At 38.6% G+C, this 20,360-nt stretch overlaps 3 protein-coding genes across 3 annotated transcripts; 1 reads left to right on the top strand and 2 right to left on the bottom strand.

Moving 5' to 3' along the window:
- Positions 1-87: 87 nt before the first annotated feature.
- LOC116204579 (NO-associated protein 1, chloroplastic/mitochondrial) lies at positions 88-5,220 on the bottom strand. The gene is made up of 13 exons (XM_031536731.1): positions 4,215-5,220; positions 3,734-3,919; positions 3,542-3,628; positions 3,391-3,470; positions 3,183-3,264; positions 3,032-3,052; positions 2,278-2,323; positions 1,647-1,765; positions 1,429-1,542; positions 1,269-1,349; positions 1,086-1,175; positions 808-917; positions 88-671 (listed from the first exon to the last, which is right to left on the bottom strand). Exons 1-13 carry the CDS (start codon positions 4,614-4,616, stop codon positions 422-424), a joined length of 1,668 nt encoding a protein of 555 aa, XP_031392591.1. The 5' UTR covers positions 4,617-5,220; the 3' UTR covers positions 88-421.
- A 2,695-nt stretch (positions 5,221-7,915) lies between these two features.
- Positions 7,916-12,851, bottom strand: LOC116204571 (conserved oligomeric Golgi complex subunit 7). The gene is made up of 10 exons (XM_031536720.1): positions 12,286-12,851; positions 11,899-11,988; positions 11,680-11,799; positions 11,478-11,579; positions 11,063-11,343; positions 10,698-10,843; positions 10,168-10,366; positions 9,082-9,760; positions 8,658-8,990; positions 7,916-8,549 (listed from the first exon to the last, which is right to left on the bottom strand). Exons 1-10 carry the CDS (start codon positions 12,568-12,570, stop codon positions 8,271-8,273), a joined length of 2,514 nt encoding a protein of 837 aa, XP_031392580.1. The 5' UTR covers positions 12,571-12,851; the 3' UTR covers positions 7,916-8,270.
- A 721-nt stretch (positions 12,852-13,572) lies between these two features.
- Positions 13,573-14,849, top strand: LOC116204572 (23.6 kDa heat shock protein, mitochondrial-like). Its single transcript, XM_031536721.1, has 2 exons — positions 13,573-13,880; positions 14,245-14,849. The coding sequence occupies exons 1-2, from the start codon at positions 13,664-13,666 to the stop codon at positions 14,634-14,636; spliced, it is 609 nt and encodes a 202-aa protein (XP_031392581.1). The 5' UTR covers positions 13,573-13,663; the 3' UTR covers positions 14,637-14,849.
- The last annotated feature ends 5,511 nt before the right edge of the window (positions 14,850-20,360 follow it).

The raw sequence follows: 20,360 nt of genomic DNA, 5'->3' as shown, positions 1-20,360 counted from the left end.
CCCATGTCCGAGTCCAAGATCATATCATCAAGGAGAAGATGAGGATCTTAGACTCCATATACCAAATTACCAGTGGTTTGTTTGGTAAACTAGAATCAAACTTATCTACATTGTGGTAGCATGGGACTGCACCCTCAATAAAGGGCCCTAAGTCCATGTAAAATATGGACGAATCAAATTATTTTCTGCACTTTTTAAAGGTAATATAATTTACCAAACTACATCAGACAAGTCCTCCATCTCAGCCAACTTCATACAAATATGATCCGAACCCCGTAAAGTTCTCGTAAATCTGAGCTCGGCCTTCCCCTCGTTCTTCATATCTTCCCCCCGGAGTGGATGTTAGACTGTGAGCCAGTTCAACCTCTAGGGAAGATTCTATTTTACGGCCGAATTTATCTACAGTTGATCATGCCAGTTTTCAAAAGCTCCATTGTGGCCTCACTTCCTCTTCCTTCTCGGTAAGTTCTTGGTATTGATACCACTCTGCTCCAGCCTTAGTAACTGGAATAGGAGGCCTGACAAAAATCTCGACAGGTCGAGGAACGTGGACAGTGAAATGCAACTCTTTGGGTGCTCCTTCCACATCCAAATTCGAATTTCCAAGCCACTTCTTTACAGGTTCAACGGCAATCCATCCTAGGCCTGATACAGCTACATCACATGCAGGCCTGCCAGCATAAGAAAACAGAAAAACTTTTACTATTATAGATTAGATGGTACAAGATATATACGTGTGCGATTTCAAGGTACTACGAAACTGAGATGATCTGGATGGAAAGAGAGAAACAGTTAGCTGAGAAATACCTCTCGAAATCCTTAAAATTGATACGCAGCTGTCTCTGTGTTTCAAGACCTTTCCAGTCGGTCACTCTGTCTTTACTGGACGGAGGAGTCAATAGAACTCCCATATGAGTCTGAAACAATTCAGGTACTTCATTGGCATTGAAAAATCATGTGGAAAATATACCCAGATATCATATTTAGGAATAACTCATTATCATTTAAAGCTACACCTTGAATGGTTGGAATAGCTCGTCCCAATGATCATTAAATAACTGGTTACTTGTATACTGAAACATTACCTGGTAAAACTCATCAGCTTCTTCGGTGGGTACAACATGTATTTGCAGAGCTCTAGGCCCATAAAACGTCAAGTGTGTCTCTGGGAGGACCTAAAGAAACTAATATCTTTATCTCGTAAATTTGAACAAGATTTAGAATTAATTAGTAATCGGCAAGAGTCTAATGAAATACAATATTGGAACCTTCAAGACGTCAATCCTGACAAGACCACCCCAGAATATTGAAAGCCCATTTAAGCCGCCAGAACCTGCTTGCCCTGTCATCTGAGATTTGTGCTTGGTCATACTAGGCACGTAACAAAGCAACCTTAAATAGAATCTAAATTGAAAATAGAGAACACACAGGAAATGATTGCCCTCTTAGTCGATTTCGAGGAGCTAGGGCAGGAAGGTCTTCTGAATGGATGACTGCAGCTTGCCTGTGATGGAGGTGCACTCCCGGTGTGTCATAAAGTTTCTAAAGCACAAAAGGCTAAATGTCAATATGGTGCATCTCGGTGGACCTTAAAATAATTTTCTTAAAAATCAACCTGTACATCAATATTAAATGCTGGTCCATACCCCTCCTCCCGGGAAGGCATTGATTTGAATTACACCAAGGGTTGTTCCTGGGACAGCAGATTCCACAGGTTTGTACATCCGAGCTGCTGCTGCCACCGGATCTTTCTGTGCCATCAGTCCTGATGTTTAAGATATCAAAATCAATCACACCAGAGAATTTGTGTAAGTAATCGGAAATTTGCTAACAACTAATAGCAAAGAGAGAAAGGTGAAAGTTAGATGCCCTGGTAAAAATTTACATCTTACTGCAGATTCATGAGGACTTTTGTTGGTACTTACAAAGATAGTTTTCTCAAAGGTTTCCAAAATAGTTTGACCAATATCTATTTTACACTACAGTGCCCCGACTATAGGTTTCTAACTTTGGATGAGAAAAGTGTATAGCTCTAACCAAAGTTGCTTCTCATGGTGACTGGAGCGAAATTGCTGCTAGCTAGGTATTGTGGAGTGAAATATATATTTTGATACTCATACTATGCTTGTTAGCCCATGTCACTGGTGAGCCAACTTATCAGGACTGTAAAACTCGTTATGCGTAAAGTAGTAAAAAGTTATATAGTTATGATATATTTCAACAACTTATTTATCTGACTGGTTATGACAAGAATGTTAGTAAAGTTATTTGACTTACTTAAAAAGGCACTGATAAAGGCAGATTTTCCAACATTAGCTGCGCCCTGTCATGATAAAACAGCAAATTATCAAGAACTACCCCAAATTGAACTCATCTTGGCCAGTCACCACACGCATATTTGTACTACGGCAAGCAACATTTCAGATTCTTTTCATCTTTATATCGGATTTGCAAAAATTGCACTTACTGAAAAGCAACAGAGTTTCATGTAATACATTTAGCAAGTTTATGAACTAACACTTTAAACTTGACAAAGATCTGAAAGACCATAAACATATATACAACTCTATTTAGAATATTTTGTACAATCTTTCAGCACCATTCATCCCAGAAAAGGAAATCATATTTTTGGATTTTCAGACTTTCGACGAGTACTCTTCTACTGACATATACAATATAGTGAATGCAATAATATGAGAAAATCATATAGGCACCGTTTTTGCCTGACACAAAAAGGTTTTTCCTACAAAGTGGAGCGTCAGCTGCCAGAGCAATTAATGAACTATGAACAGGTTGGTGCAGCCAGCATAAAAGGAATGCGTAACTGAGATTCAGCACAATAAGCATTGTGCAAAGTTTTTTCCACCAGGTTGAAACATGACTGAAAGTTCAAACCCTAGCCAACTAGTCTGTCATTCATGAGCACCGTTAAATTTTGGTGGCAGTTTTAGTTTGGCTTATCTTTTGATCCATAAAGATATGCACTAACAAAACGCGCTAACAAAGGATTACTGATAAAAAGGTTACTCACCAGGATGTAGACATCCCGTCCCTGTGACACATTTGATAAAAATATATAAATAAACAAATCAGAAACTTGATAATATATATCAGACCACAAATAAATCAAAAGAAATATGACAAAAAATAAATCAAATGAAATATGCTGCCAAATAAAGAACCTTTTTCTCCTTCTGAATTTCTGAAACAACTCCAGCAATTCCAGTCAGAGATTTTGCACTAGTAAGGTGGACACCGAGAACACTGCATGGAGAGGAACGATATATCGTTACTCCTTTACACGGCTCTACTCACTGCCTACTATGCCATGATGAGTCTCATAACATAATCGGTGGAAAAGGAATCCATGTACAAGGACTTGCAACTTACTTAAGTTTTTTCCTGGTAATTGCATCAACAGCCCAATCTCCTATACAGTTGAAATCAGTTCCTTTTGGAAGTAGATCCACCTAGCAAAATGAAGCAAACAATTTAGACAGCTTCTCTCGATCAATAATATACCAAGCTACTTGATTATTACCTTTGTGACAACTAATATTATGGGATTTGCACCAACAAGATCACGTACACGAGACAAAAAGCTGCCATTGAAATCCACAATATCAACCTAGACAGGAACAGCAGTTGAGCAAAAATATTAGACAAACATGCAACCTTCCAATTAGAGACTGCAAATATATCTATTATTTTGAAAAGCTAATTGACTATGCACCAATTTGACAATAAGCGCTTTCTTGTGCTGCAAATGGGACAGCCTCTCGTGCAGCTCTTCCGCCGTAACGAACTGTTTCCCACCAGAATAACCTCCATTTCCTCCCACAGCAGTGATCATGTGGCCATGAGATAGAAGCCGGCATCTCCCACAAAGAACAGTTCGGAGCTGGTGATGCTTCTTCTTCTGCAAACCAAATACCAAATCATAGGTTAAAAAATTAAGACCAGTCAAGCAGAATTAATGATTTTCTCAGACTTATCACAGTCAACCTTCATATCTGAAAGCTCTCCTTCGCGGAAAGAAGAGCGTGGGAAACGCTCAATTGACCCACAAGAAAAGATGGCATTGTCATGCCATTGCATAATAAAATCGAACTCGTCAACCAATAAACAAGCAACAATCTTGAGCTCAAATTCATCGTAGAAATGAACTTATGAACCTCAAAACGATCAATGTCATGAAATTCGCGGAATCCTACCAGTTCGTAAATATCCGGGTCAACATAACCCGGAGCATCCACCTCATACGTCTGTAAAGGAGCGCCACAGCCATAACAGGGCGCAACAGCCGTATTAACCTTCAACAGCTTGTCCTTCCTCCTCTTGTCCTTCTTCTTGACATCCCTCATCGCCAGCTTTACAGCCTCCTTCGACCGCTGGTGCTCTAGGAAGAGCTCTCCTCTGGTCGGTGAAGCTGCACCGACGCCTTCAGGCTCCGCTTCGGAGCTGCGCCTCCGGTACTCGGTGTCCAATTGCTCGGACTTGCACGAGATGGGACGAGCTGCCTTCCGGTGAATTACGATGAATCTCGGGCTCGCTTCGGTGAAACGATGAGGGAGAGGGAAAGGAGAGAGAAAGGTCGAGAGGGTTTTGGGCGCCATTGATGCCCAGTCTGTTAAGGTTCTCCCCTGTTCAGACTTCAGTGGGACAGTTGCTCGTCGGGGTTTAATGCTTTCCCCTATCGAGACGAGGGAACAAGAAGATGACGTGGCAGGAAACGTAGAGTAATGAGCCCATGAGAAGAAGCCAGGCCCACCAGAATGGCCCGTAGAATATGAAATGGGCTGAAAGCAATGGCCCGTGCATAGCCGATGAGAGGTCCCCGCCTACCTCCCACCGGAGACTGTCCTCTCTCCTCCACCGCCGTGTCGGTAGTTTTTGCAGACTGATTGTTTTGCTCCTCCCTCCCTCCTCCCTCTCCAAGCGGTGACAGCTTCATCCTCACCCTCCCGGTGGCGGCATTTCCTTCTCCGGTTAACTCGCCCCTACCTTGCGCCTTGTGTCCTCCGACCCTTCACCCTCAAATTCTCCCCCTTGGGATCTCGCCAGGTCCAATGGCCTTTCACCCCTTTTCAGCTTTCACGGCGGATCCATGTTGAACTGTTGTAGGATATCAAAAATCAGGATTGCAGCGAAGTAGGGATTACTCCATTTGAATTGCGCTTATCAAATATGTTTATCACGTGTAATTTTACTTAATAGTTATCGGGGTGAATTTGCTGTATTTTTTTCTGCTTTTGTAATCACTTTCTTGGATTTTTGGGTTTCAGAGATCTCCCTACAGTTCGTCGGAAGAGTTTTTGTTTCATTCTTGTGACGATATTAAGGCTGACATCCACAAACCGTATAGTCCTTGTGAAGTGTTTATAACACACTAAATTCGAAATTGTCTTAGTTTCATAAACATATTGACGTGGAAAAAAAAATTGAAAACTTAATTAGAAAATACGATAGGAAAAATATAAAAAGGCAAAAGTCTATTGAAATATTAAAATTTGTGATTAAATAATGTCTACATAAAAATTAGGAGGAAATTATATATAAGTTAGAGATATAATTAATTTTATAAAATTAAAATATTAATTCGTATTTATTTGTAATATGTATTATCATATAATTCTAGCTAAGTCCGCTTAATTAAGTATCTCCTATTTTTTTATATGTTACCATTGCGGCTTATTCTTACTCAATATGTATGAATGTATGTATATATATATATATATATTCGGTAGATGCAATATATTTCATTTGATCTCCATACCTTTTTGACATGTGATATCATATGAGGATTCTTTTATTTAGTATAACAAGCAAAAAATATATGAGGTGCATTTAGTGTTGAAAAGATGTACCATATTATAATAATACAACCAAATCTATAAGTACGAAATATTATAATTATTAATTTTACTAAGTACAAATTTAATTGAAAATCCTAATTTATTAATCTTATCTCAAAAAGCGTGCGTGAATGCAGAATAAAATATCAAATCTATCTTAATAGTACGTGGAATGAATATAAAAAGGCACAAATTACATAAATAAATAAATGTTTAGTTGAAAATAATCCTTTTAGTTTAAAAGTACTTTCATTTTATAAATTTTTAAAAATAAAACAGCGTAAAATCAATTTTAATGATTAAGCATTTTTATATATGGATAAAGGAAGAAAAAGTATTACCCATAGTACAAGTGGTAAGCCTATAAGTATAATTCATAGAAGAAAAAGACACAATATAGAAGCCGGAAGTCCATAAATAAAATTAAATAATATGAATTGAAAGGAAAATATAATTGCTGATTTAAAAAGAAAAATAAAGTATAAGATGCATGTTTATATTAAGTATAAACATGTATTTGGGTGGCACCTAATCATACAGTAGTGCTACTGCTACTATAATTTATAATTTTTCTAATCGCAGATATACTATTAAGTATAATATTTATATTTTGATATTGAATATAATATTTATATATATATGTAGTTACTTCTTAAAAGATATTCTACTCCACTTTTATGGGGTGTTACTTGCCTTAATTAATTAGGATAAATTGCACTGGTGGTCCAAAAAGTTTCATAAATATTTCAAATTGGTCTAAAAAGTTTTTTTACCACTTGAAGGTACAAAATGTTTCAAAACCGTTTCTTTATAGTACATTCCGTCAATTCATAATTGACGCCGTTAGAAAATGCTGACGTGGCAAGAAACTTTTTAATAAAAAATATTTTTAATTTTAATTAAAACTCCAAATTTTTTAAAATTTCAAAACGACCTAAATATTTTGAACTTTTTCAATTTTGCCCCAACCTTCTCTCTCCTTCACTATTCATCGTCTTCCTCCTCCCCCTCCACTGTTCAAGCCGGAGTCGAAACTCAATAACCTCCCAGCAATTTCCTTGTACTGCGATCGGTGCAAGTTCCTCGACCTTGCACTCCGCCACCTCCATGCGCTCACCAAGGCCCACGTGGCTTTACACGCGCTCCCTCCACTCTTCAGGTACTGCCGTACTGCCCTTCGCCTCTTCTTCGACCGGCACCTCGACTCCTCTAGCTCCGGCCGTCCGTTAACCAACAACCTCGAGTATAATAAATCTCCTGTCCGGACGGCTGTTGTCGTTGCTAATGGCTCGCCGCCCTCGTTCCCATCCTCGCGCTCGCCCAATTCCCACATCAAATTCGACTCCGACTCCGATACCGACGAGAATCCTGGCCAAAGGCCAGTGTAATTCCAACAGCAAACCAACAACTACGGCCATGAAGACTACTACAACCCCGAGTCGCTTAATGTGTTCTTCGACAAGTTCACTTCAATCAACTGTCGATCTAAACAGTGAGGGGGGAGGAGGAAGACGATGAACAGTAGAGGGAGAGAGAATGTTTGGGCAAAATTGAAAAAGTTCAAAATATTTATGTCGTTTTGAAATTTTAAAAAATTTGGAATTTTAAATAAAATTAAAAAGATTTTTTATTAAAAAGTTTATTGCCAAGTCAACATTTTCTAACGACATCAATTATGAATTGATAGAATGTACTATAAAGAAATGAGTTTGAAACATTTTGTATCGTCAAATAGCAAAAAAAAAATTTTGGGCCAACTTGAAACATTTATGAAACCTTTTGGACCATCAGTGCAATTTACCTTAATTAATTAATATATAGATAGTTTAAGTATCTTAGTTTTGAAATTATTTTTAGGATGTAAGAAAAAAATCATGAGAAAGAAAGGATAAATACGGAAAACAATTAAAACTTATTGGTAGAATTGAAAAAGTAGGAAAAAAAGTTTAGAAAGGAAAAAAAAGAAGAGGAAAGGTGTCCTACTATGGTTAAAGCAACTCCAAACAACAGATTAGTTTCTTTACATAGATTAGATTAGATCATAAGATAAGATTGATGAGTACTCCAAAAACCATTCCTCCACAGGCTACCTTTGTCCACCTGGCATCATACAAGAAGTTGCTTCTATTTTTATAATTGTACATAAATGCTAGAAGTTCCTATAGAACCTCTGCTATTGAAAGATTGTTCTGAAATAACAGCAAAATAAGTCTCTGCTCAATCCACCCATTAATTAAAAAGGGAAAAAAAAAGTCTTTGTTCAATTCGGGGCCGAACCACCTATATGTTCTAACAGTGACTCATTTGTATAAATGTGTGGTCGAGTCAAATTACTCAGCCTAAAACATTTGTATGAATTTGGTAAAGTACCTCTAGGATGCAGAAAAAGAAACCAATAAAGACGACAAAATGCCACTAATCCAAGCTCACACGCCGCATTTTACATACAAGATTCGCAGTCAAGGCATCTAGCTGGTCTCCCGAGTCAGATTTCACGAGGTCCCTCAGTTGATCTCTAGGTGTGGAGAAACACGTCTGGAATGTGGAGAGCACAGGGGGTATTGGCATCGAAAGGGCAGAAAGGACGTTGCTCAAGTAATCAATATCGACTGAGAGCTGTTGAGCCCCACGATCTGTCAGGTATTGGATTCCCCGAAGCTGCTCCATGAAAAGGGCAGTGGCTCCCTCAGCAACCTGTGCATCATATACAGAAACAGCGACATTGGACTAAATAAACATTGTCATGGAATTGAGGTGTCTTAATAGACAGAGAGGCAAGAATCAGAAGAATACGGGAGTTACCTTGAACATCCATTCAGTGGCAAAGAATTGAGCTTCGTCATTGCTTCCATCATTGCCGGCAATGCCCTCGGCAAGTGGTTCCAGTTGTTGGGGTAAAGTGAGAAGATATTCACCCACACTTGTCACATAGGCCTGAGGATATGTACTGAAGGTTGGGAGAGGGAAAGCACTTTGCTGCTCAACCGAGGACCATACAGGGAACCGAGACACATCACTGAGCCTCTGTCTCACTTTAGATATAAGGACATCATATACAAGTTCATTCACTGTATCGGCAAAAGCTGCCACTCTCTGAGATGCATGAGGAAGTGCATGAAACCTGGGATCTTTCGACTGCATTCACATAACAGAGATATGAGCAAAAGTTACTTAATGATGAATAAAGAGACAAACTTTCAAGGTCGACAGGTATTAAGCTATTTACTTGTTCCAAAAGGTTGAAAAGCTTCCTAGCTTTCTCTGGAACATCAATGAGTCGTACAGCTGCTACATCCAAGGCAGCCCTCCCAGCAGAGGACAGTTCCTCATTCCCATCATTGCAAACCACGTGTGACTGGTTAGGATCGAGACTCGAACCAAATACTGAAAGAGACAAGCTTGTGCTCAGTCTAGCAAGAGTAGCTCTCAAAGAAGCTTCAAACACTGAAGATCTGCTAGTTAAGCAATCAGCTACTGTGAGGATCTGCAGAGCTCCTTGGATGATGGACCATTCCTCCTCATTAGAAATCAAGTCAGCTCTCCTTGCGCTCTGAGTTCCTTCTCTTTTGTCCAAACCCATTTCCTTCTTTGAACCAGCATCCGCAAAATTCACACCACATACGGCTCTTAATGATTTCAGTGTCTCTTGTAGAGCAGCAATATATTGCAACATTATGTCATCAAGTGCAAGGATTAATTCATCGGCCTCCGAACCACCAGTGAAGCTGATGCACCTCTCAACAGCTGCTTCAAGAAGCAAAATGATTTGGGGAATTGACTCCTCCATCCTCCTAACTGTTTCGCTGAGTTCAATTCCCTGGGCCCCCACACCACGAGCAACAGCTCCTCTCAGATCCACCCCAGATATCTCACTGGAAAGGATAGCACGCTCTATCTGTCCATACCTGGAATCATAAGCTTAATTATCAGGCATCCAGTCTACTAGCCAGAATTATGAGACTCAAAAATAGCAATCCAGGTTCACTTGGTAAAGGAAATAGATACATCTTACAGAATCTTTTTGTATCATTATCAAGAGTGAAAGAAATAGAAAGGCTTTCATCTTTTCCATTTCAAAAAGGAAAGAAAGAACACTCGAGTTGGCAGATAAATGACAATTTCAAAATATTTTGACATCGAGTCTTCGTAGATTCTCCACAAAATATCAGCAGAAGACTGGCTGATTGCAACTACCATGGCATACTTCAATTGTGGCGCACCCAATCAAAATTCTGAGAACAAGAGAAACTTTTCTTTTACCATTAATCAGAACAAATGACGAAAGAAAAGTACTTCAAGTTCAACAACTTACTTCTGCTTGAATGATTCATAAGGAAGATATACGGCCTTAAGTGTATCCATCAAGGAACGAAGATCAGACTCTGAAAAGAGATGCTGAATATTCCTCGCAAAGGTCCCCGTCATATTATGCAATTCTATCAAGGCGTCAAGGTGCTTTGTCTGAATCTCAATATTCTTTGGCATGTCTCCGGATAAAATATCTAGTATTCCTGGAATCAGGATCAGAAAGGATAAGAGATTGACAGTTTGATACACATCTTTTCGTCAACCGAAACAACGAATATCAGCGATTACGACCTATTGCATGAATTTAACATTCGAGAACAGCAACTGTTTGCGGTGCTAACTAGGCTTCTCCTTTTTTGGTAACTGAACCATTTCATTAACTAAGAAGACTTCATGAAGATTATATCTTGCTCGCTGACCAATTACATGTTCAATGACTATGATTCCACTCACCAAAGGCAATAATCCACATGCATTTACAGAGGGAGCAAGTAAAGAAGGGCAAACACTACAAGATTCAATTGAGGATGCAACCTTTGGCTAAAGCTTTTGTTTCAGGGACGACATCTGCAGTCACTAGGTTGATGCGAGAAACAAAACTTCCTCCAATGGCTGCCATTGTCTCTATCAGCAACTTTGGGACGAGGCTTTTATAATCATCAGGGAAAGCAACAGTGCACCTACAGATTTATTATAGACAAAATGATTCAGTTATAGAGGTAAGAAAATCGGGCTCGAATAGCAATTGTTAAAGAATGAATTCAGTGAAGACAAGATGGACCCACAGGTACTTTCTCATAATCGAACCCACAGAACACATAGTATAGAACAAATCCATCAAATCGCAGAGCTATGAAAAGAGAGCTACAGGCAAAAGAGGAAAGTTATATAAATATTACCACTTCCATTCTTGCTCAAGATAGAGGAGCAATTCATCATAGAAGGCTGGCAACCAGGTAGAGAATGATGCTGCACGCAAGCTTGACTGAAATTCAGGATTACTTGATGGCCTCTCCATTTCACTTTTATCACTTGCAAGCTTATTGGCCTTTTGCCTGGTTTCAAACTCTTCCCATAGCTTTTTAATGGGCTTTAAGTGAACTTTAGTGTAATGATGCTCCAAAGACTTGAATCTTCCAATTCGAATAAGAATACCTCGCAAGTCTTGAGCAACATCGACCTAAATGAATTCAAGCATACAGATAAACAAAAATGCAGGCCTTATACATCTAAGCCAAATAAGAAGTTGAGTACATTGGAAGTAGGAATAAGCAGCAAACAGCAAATGAAATTTTCAGGAATAATATATGTTACCCTGCGATTAGACAATGCATCTGTTAAACGAGGCTGCACCATTGAATCAAGCCTATCCTCTAGGACCTCAAGTTGTTTCCTGACATTTGCAAACTCTGCCACCTGAAAATTCAATATTCACAAGTATGAGAACTCCATGGATGACGGCTAACCCCCATTCGGAAAGATGAGGATTCCCAGCGTTTTCAAGGAGCAACATTACCTCCCCAACAGCAGACAAGCAATGTCTCATGTTAGCCAAGGTCTCAGCAGCTCGAGGAAGATCACCACTGGCAAAAACATCCTCAACCGTGGAACTTAACTGAGTTAACCCAGCAGCATCCTGTACTAGAAACAGAGGCAGGAAACAAAGTCAAGAACTGATCTTTCATCCAAAACTTTCAGGTAATGTATTCAGGTCAAAATCGTACAAAGTTTTCACCTGCAATGTCTCATATGCAGCCTCCATTCTCTGCTTGACGGTATCAACTTTAGCAAGAGCAGCTATAGATTCAGCTGAGGACCCTTCTGCCTGAGTAACAGGACGGACAAATTGCATCAGTCTATGCTACAGATCATTAGTTTAGTAACGACGAATAGAGGAAGCTCAAGCAAAAACGAAGACCAAACGCCTTCATCCCAGCTAAGATCCGTGAAATGAAGCTGCTCCAACTGATCACCTTCCGCAGGACTAATACAACTGATCCGTGAAATTCAATTTCTCCAAACGCATTACCATCAGCAGATCGCCAGAGCACATTACCGTAACTCTGGCAGGATCGAGTAACGGGGATGAAAGACAATTCAGAGATGCCAGTTGGATAGGTACCTTCTTGAGCTTCTGAAGGATGCCGGAGATGGAACCGCGGAGGGAGGAGGCGTCGTCGCGCAGGCGGATGACGTCGCGGGTGGCGCGAGGGACGCGCAGAAGGGCGGCGGAGCTCTGCTCCTCGAGGGAGGCGGCGATCTCCTCGGACACCATCTGGAGCTTCATCTCCATGTCCACCAGGTGCTTGTCGAGCGAGTCCTCCGGGTGCCGAGCGTGGCACGCCGAGTTTATCCATTTCTTAGGGTCAAACTTCTCCTCCGAGAACGGCCCCAGATCCAGCATCATTGTCGGCGGATCAGCTCCACCTGCTCGCTCCTGCTTCGACTCCTGGGCTTGCTCGATTCGTGAGCTCACGGCATGAAGAGCAATGCGGTGCTCTGCCGAAGAACAAAAGGAGTGAAAATGAACTCGCGGGAACAAGACGGAGACTCCGACCGGGGAGGAGAACGGAGATCAAAGGGGTGAATTCCCGTTCCCATAAAATAAATTCATTAAATTACATAACTGAAAAATGTATTTTACATAAAAAAAAATGAATTTTAGAGATGTATAAGTATAAGATATGAATGCAATTGGGGTGATTAAGTTAAGGTAGCAATTGTTTCATGGGAAGAAAATTAATTTGGACGACGAAGAAAGTACAAATATATCTCATCCAACTTAATCCAATATAACTTATTAGGACATTTAATGGTGAGCATAAATAAAAATTAACTTTCTAATTATTTATATATGAAACTGTAATAAATTTATTCTTTGCAAAAAAATTAATATTGATATCAATAGGAATGGAGGAGGAAAAATAATATTTTGATATTACGGAATTCTAATTTGAAAGAATTATCACCCATAAGTTTCATAAGCGAATTTTTTCTAAAAAAATTTTGATGCTGAAAATAGGAACGGAGGAGGAACAAGGCAGTAGTTTTATGCGCTAATAATATTGATATTGATGTACTCATGACCAAGAAATATTCTTTTGGCGGAAATGTAAAAAATTGATAAATAAATATAAACGTGTATATGCATATAATTTTTTTGGCGAAAAAGAAACATATTGATGACAATACAATCTGATGCATCATTGTGGGCCGAAGAACCAATATGTATCGTTAATGTGATGTCTGGGCCCAAGTCAATGATTTGGGCTAGCACGTCAAAGTTGGACCTCAAGGAAAATCTGGTAAGCCCAGGTCCACCATAGCACGTTCCCCCCGAACCCCGGTTTCTTCTAGAAGCTTCTAGCCTTTTCTTTCATAATATAATCCCACCACTGGCAGAGGCATGCATTCCATTTGACGATCACTCTCCTGCGGTGTACTGTACGGACGAAATTTCTTCTCCAGTCCACGAAGAACCTCTCTACTTTTCCTCATCGATGGCGTCCGCGCTTGCTCTGAAGAGGCTCGTCTCCATGAACGTCCTGCCGAAGTCTCTTCTCCTCCGCTCTGTTCGTCCGGTGGCTGTAGCTCCTGCAACGTCCCGGCTTCTCAGCACCGGAGCTGTGCGTGAGAGTGACTACGAGGATGAGAATGACTACGACGAAGGTGGTCTGGACGTCAATCGCCACTTCACTCGCCTCCCGGTTTCCACAGGTTTTCTCTTCTCTTCTCCGATCGTCTGTTCCGATTCCTCTCCATCATAAGCAGCGGTTTTCACTTCTTCCGTAAAATGCGTGTTTCTGAGTCCAATCGGAAGAAGAAATCATAAAAAATTCCCTCCAGAAGTACGCTGTGTGTTCTCGGATTTCTTCATCGGACGTTTCTTTATATAGAGGTCTGCATTAGTGGTTAAATGAATCGATTTAGCTCTTCCTTTTCCTCTCTTCGAAGAGAGCAAAAGTGAAGCTCGAAACTCGTCAAGGAAATCTCGTTTGGTTTGGCATCTGAGTTTGTATCTACTTATTGTCGAATCACGAGGCTCATGACTCTTGTTTGCTATGCGCTCTGGCCGGTTCAGATGCGTTCGATAGCCAGCTCCTGAGCTGGTTGGATCCGTTTGCCTCCGCATATCGCGGCCTCGGATCGGGTGGTTTCCGTAGGGGATGGGACGCTAGAGAGACGGAGGAAGGCCTGCGCCTCCGTTTCGACATGCCAGGGCTGGGCAAGGAGGACGTGAAGGTCTCAGTCGAGGAGAGCACTCTGGTGATCAAAGGCGAGGCGGCAGGGGAAGAGGCCGGGGGCAGCGAGGAGGAGAGCGGCCGGCGGTACAGCAGCAGGATAGAGCTGTCGGAGAAGATGTACAAGATGGAGGAGACCAAGGCGGAGATGAAGAACGGGGTGCTCAAGATCACGGTGCCCAAGGTGAAGGAGGATGAGAGAGCTGACGCGTTTCACGTGAAGATCGATTAGAGGAAGAGGACACGGCTGATTTCTGGTAGTTAGTTACTGAAATGTTTGTTCCTGCAAGAAATAGTGAACTAGAGGATGTTTGCAATGCAATAGAGATTAGAGATTACGCTGCATATAGAAAGTAGTCGATGGACATCTGAGCTTTTGATGGCTAACCATGCCTTCGATATATGAATGAACCTCCCGTAGTTATGAATTTTCTTTTTCTCTCGATAGAGACTATGGTACGTTCCCACATTTTATTGGTCGGACCTTAATCCTGTTGGGCTGGTGGTTTGATCTTGATCTTGATATGATCGATGGATTATAGTTTTTGCATGTATTACGATGCAATTTGCTCGAGTGCAATTGAACGATACTCGAGTACTTACTGGGCTGAAAATACTTGGAGGCCCGTAAATCTCATTGAGGCCCAATAAACTCTTCCGTCAATCCCAGCAGAAACTGTCTGGAGTGGACTGGAGCGGAGGGTCTGGCCTAAATAAGTGTGTGTTTTTTCTGGGGCAGCAAAATCAAGAAGTGGGACACAAAGTACAGTCGAATAAAGAAGGATTTGTTTGCTTTCCTCGTAATATTTGCATCGCTGTTGTTCATGCTAAACGATAGGAGATCTCTTCACCTTAAGCTGGATTAATCCAGGTTGGTTTGCATATATATATATATATATATATATATCTGTGTGTGTATATTTGTTTGTCCGGTTTAACTTCTTCTTTTTTTGGGTCAAATTCGTAATCTTTTTTGCCACAAGTTTTATGCTGCGTTTGGTTTCAAAATACTATTTTAAAATCAGATTTTGATTTTGAAAAGGAGTGGTGTAAATGAGGTCCATCATTTGATTTTATATGAGTTATTTTGTTTTGTTGTAGAAAAATAGTGGTATAAATGGGATTCACTCTTTGATTTGCATAAGTTATTTTGTTTTGTTGTTGATAGAATTAAATTAAAGTAAGATTTTAAAATCCTACTTTGAAACCAAACAAGCCTTTAGTTTCCATGATTGTAGGAGCCATCGTATCAAACTTATATTAAGCCTAAGATAAGTCCGGGTGATTTAGTATATATATTTATAGAGATCCCCGTTTTTTAGCATTATTGTTAATTGATAATTTTTTTATTTTATTTTAAGTTTGGTCTATGATTTAATACAAGAATAGAAATAGTAAGTTAATTGATAATTTTTAGATTGTACCAGTAATTGCATAAGACAGATTCTCTTTTGTTTGGATAAATAATTATTGTGGGGTGAGAGATCCTCAAACACTCGTAGTCAGGATCACTCTCTAGCTACGAGACCTATGCGCTGGCCAATTGCATAGAATATAGACTTATGTTCATCTTAAAAGTTTTGTGACGGTTTTTTCGATTATAAAGAAAGTGTCAAACTCGAGCGTAACAAAAGAGAAAGAAAAAATAAAGAATAATAGGTTTTGTTTAATTTTTGAATAATATTTTTCTCTTATCTAATTCAGCACTATTTTTCATCAAATTTAATACTATTATCATTATTATTTTATCTTTTTAATTATTAATATTTTTACTTATATTTTTTTTCTAATCATTTTTATAATTAATAATAAAATTTTTATTTACTTTCATATATATATATATATATAATTATATATATATATATTATCATATATTTATATATTTATATATTTATCGACTCTTATTATTATTACACGAAATCAAGTGATCAAACTCAAAAATCAAATGCACCTTAAAAAAAAATTTCCGGGCGGACGAAAATCGAGAGTGTATCCACAATCTCTGGATTCAACTGATTATTTACACGTGTCTCTCTAGCATCTGCTGTGGGGTGGGCCAATGACTGCTGCTTCCATCGCAATGAATGGAAAGAGTCCAAGAGAAATAATGTGGACGAGGCCATTCGGCCACGATACATCATCAATCCATCTCGAGAAAGGCCTGGCTGAGAGGAAATTTCTTGGTGCTTTCGTAACCCACCACCTTATGTTCCTGATTTGGACCCGCATTCAGCATATAGCCAAAGACTACGTCATTCGACGGCTTGTCCCCCAGATGGACTCGGGACGTTTCCTGAATGATGACAAGTACGTTACTTGCCAGTCCCATTGGATAATATCGACTACATTCAAGCCATCTGCCTTGATCTTAACTCATCCGTGATTTCAAGTACCGTTCCATGTGTTATCCGGTGGCTCCATGCATGCGGCAGGTACTGATTAATTTGATCTATTCGGCATTGTTGTCAAAAGACTTCGGCAATTAGGACTTTCAAGCGAGCTAAGGCTAATAATGCCATGACATAATACCATACGGGCTCGATTGATTTGTTTCTCGAAGGAGACTCTCCATGGATGCACGAGAAGTATCGCGATACGTACATATAATTTGAGCCATCTCAGTTGATTTTAGCCCAGCCTTTTGTCCTTCTTTCGGTCCTGTCCTCTCCCGTGTTATTAGTTGGCTTGCGCATGTGGTGGATATTATTTTGTTATCTTCATGATCTCTTTTAGATGGGCTAACAATGCCGTGACAAAATATAGTATTTTTCATTTCCTAAAGTTAAAATTTGTTTCGAACCTTGTAATCGAGATATCACATACCAGTGCAAACATCAGTAATTCCAGTGCATGAACTAAAGAAACAAGGCCTATACAATACGCGTTTTCACAACATATGCTTGTTTATCGACAAAGAATTTCCCCTGTCATACGAATCGATTTTTTCAAACATCTATATTGCAGTGAACGTGAAATTTTTTTTTATCATTTAAAAAACTCGAATCCGGTACTGTAAGTGAAGGGGAACGAGGGGAATAAAACTTTGAACGGGGAAATCTAGTGTGCGTCCTCCCTCCCCTTCTTTTGGGTTGTAAGAAAGATACCGGATGCCTAAAGGAATCCGTCTATGGTATCTCCGACCAGTGTCGCCGTATCTGTGTCCGCCAAGTCGGCTATGTGGGCCCCACTCTCCTATACTTATAGCAACTGCAGCCTCTGGATCGGAATAATCCCTTCTGGATATGCGAATATGCTTCCTCTGACAGAGGGAACGGCTTCCCATCATTCCCTAGGCCGGCTTCTATAATTACCGTAATGCCCCCATGGACCTGAGGACCAAAAGATTGAAATAATTCGTGTCCTATTGACCATATTGCCCCTCCAACAGCGAAAATACATGCTAATTAGGCCCCTGGTGCATGATTGAATGGTAAATAATGGAGATGCTATTGATAGCTATGCGCCCCCACCCCCACCCCCCCATATTGAATGAAAAAGACATACTTTTTTCTCATTGGAACGACTTGCAAATTTTCACATGAGAACCTTTTCCGGTTTTTCATGTTTAGTGTTTTTAATAAGCTATCGTAACGTTATATACTAAACTCACTTCTGCAATGTTTACCGATATCGAGTAACAAATAAAAATAGATATAAAATTAATAGGACCATTTTTTTGAAATTAACTTTTAATTGCTTATTCAATTCTATAAGATATTATCTTTATCTCGATTAATGTATCTTTCTCCTTGGTCTATAAATAAACAGAGATATGGTGAAGTTATTATTAATATTAAGTACAAGCCGCAGTGATTTTTACATGCCTTGCGTCTTTTTTTTTTCTCCATATTATATTATATATATCTACAAAAGGATAGTAGTCCTTCCACATTACAAAATTAATTATCATCCGAATTAATTAATCAACAATTATTTTGTGTAAATCTCAAGAAAGAAGCCTTGTCGGCATTCACCTCGTAAAGTCAATGGCAATTCGAAACTCTTAAAAAAATAATAATTTCACAGAGTAATTTATAGTTATTATATGACAATCGTGCAAAACTCGTGCACGCCATCGACATTGAGCCTTGAGGATGAATATATCTCCACGAAATTCAGTTGTCTGCTCTCACCAATAATTAATTATTAATACATAAACTTAATTAATTAATAATTGTTAATACGGACCAAACCAAACCCAAAGATTATTCCCGAAAAAAGAAAAAAGAAAAACCAAACCCAAAGATTGCTAGAAAAAGAATAGAGGGGGACAAAACATCGGAGATCTCGAACATGTTTGGTTCAATTTGAACATGTGACCACTTGCATATTTCATTTCGCATGATTAATTGATCTCATACCACACACCCCTCGACCATTCACACCCACATAATAAAGCAATTGTACTCTTTCTCAACCTTTTCCCCTGCCCGTTTGTTCGATGTAACGTTTGGATTCCTAGGAAATTAATCCAAATTTTCCATTTCATATTTCAGCATTTATGTGTAAAGTGGATAATCGTAATCGCTTTCCGGATTGGGGTCATCCAGTCATGATAGAGAAATATGTTAGAACGAAAACACCATTATTGATATAGTCAAAATTACAACTATAGAGCTTATGCATGTTTTTCTCCGTAGAAATAAAAATCTCGTACAATACTATTATTCATATTTTTCTGTAATCTGTATATCTATCAAATATGACAATCCCACGTCCAACCTATAAACTATAACATAAAAAAATATAATTTTATAGTCAAATTTTCTACGTAATCTTAATATTTCTTGTGATCTAAATAGTATTTGAACCGAGTACCTCTTACTATGTTGACGTCTAATTTAACTCCTTTTTTTGTTATAAGAAAAATTCATTAATTTATTATAAAAAAATAGAAAATCTAATGGATAGTCTTATTACTAGCGAGAAATCGAACTATTTGTCAAGCTAGATATGTATCATTTCTTTATTTGGCAATAAAATATAATTCAATTTAATTTAACTTTTTTTTACTTTTTTTCTTAATTCAATAACACAATCATTACTTTTTTTAATCTTTTTCTATAAATTCCCTTTAATATTTTTTCGTATCTTTTATTTAAATTAATTTTTTAATATTAAATTATTTCAACTATTTAATATTTTTTTCTCAATTTAATAACACAATCATTATTTTTTTTATCTTATTCTTTTTCATATTTTCTCACATACTTTTTCAAACTACTTTTATTTTCATCTCCTTGAATTAAACTTAATTTCATTCCAAACGCAATGTACAGTTCCTTTCTCATCCGATTTAACCTTTTAGTCTTATGAATTTGACTTTGTAACTGGCCTTATTTAATTACGACAATTTAAATTTCACCTTTAAAAAAAAACTATATATATGAAAGCGGTCAATCAATGGAGGGTGACGTGCAAACTTATGATGACCAAGCTTGCAACTTGTTTTACACAATTTTAAAATCAGAGGCGATCAGAAAGATGAAAGGGGGCACAAACTCGATCAAAATAGTGGTTTGGATTAAACGGGGAAGGAAGACGTGGAATCCATAGTGATTGCCCATAACAGCGAGTGATTTTGACAATTTATTAATTTTCAAATCATTTGACGTATGAAAATGTAAATTTCTGGTGGTTGGAACTAAATCATAAAATCATGCACTCACGTGGGATCCACACTAATTTGTCTGAGACCTAACTTTTGCTTGTAATGAACTTCCCTATCGATTTTATTTGGACCACAAAGGCATCGGAATGCAACAATATACGTTAAAACAAATTGGTTATCTGGATGTGATCTTACGCGGTTTTAAGTTATTGGAAATGGAATATCTATATATCTACAACATATGACGTTTGATTAGCATAGAAGATACTCATAAGCCAGTTGATCTTAAATTATACGATAAATATTGAAAACAACAAATTAATTAGGAAGAACAGAATTGGAACA

The sequence above is a fragment of the Punica granatum genome, chromosome 4 (assembly GCF_007655135.1).
Source record: "Punica granatum isolate Tunisia-2019 chromosome 4, ASM765513v2, whole genome shotgun sequence".
In the NCBI taxonomy this organism is placed as follows: Eukaryota; Viridiplantae; Streptophyta; class Magnoliopsida; order Myrtales; family Lythraceae; genus Punica; species Punica granatum.
Note: the sequence above shows the minus strand (reverse complement) of the source record. Positions and strands in the feature narration are given on the sequence as shown.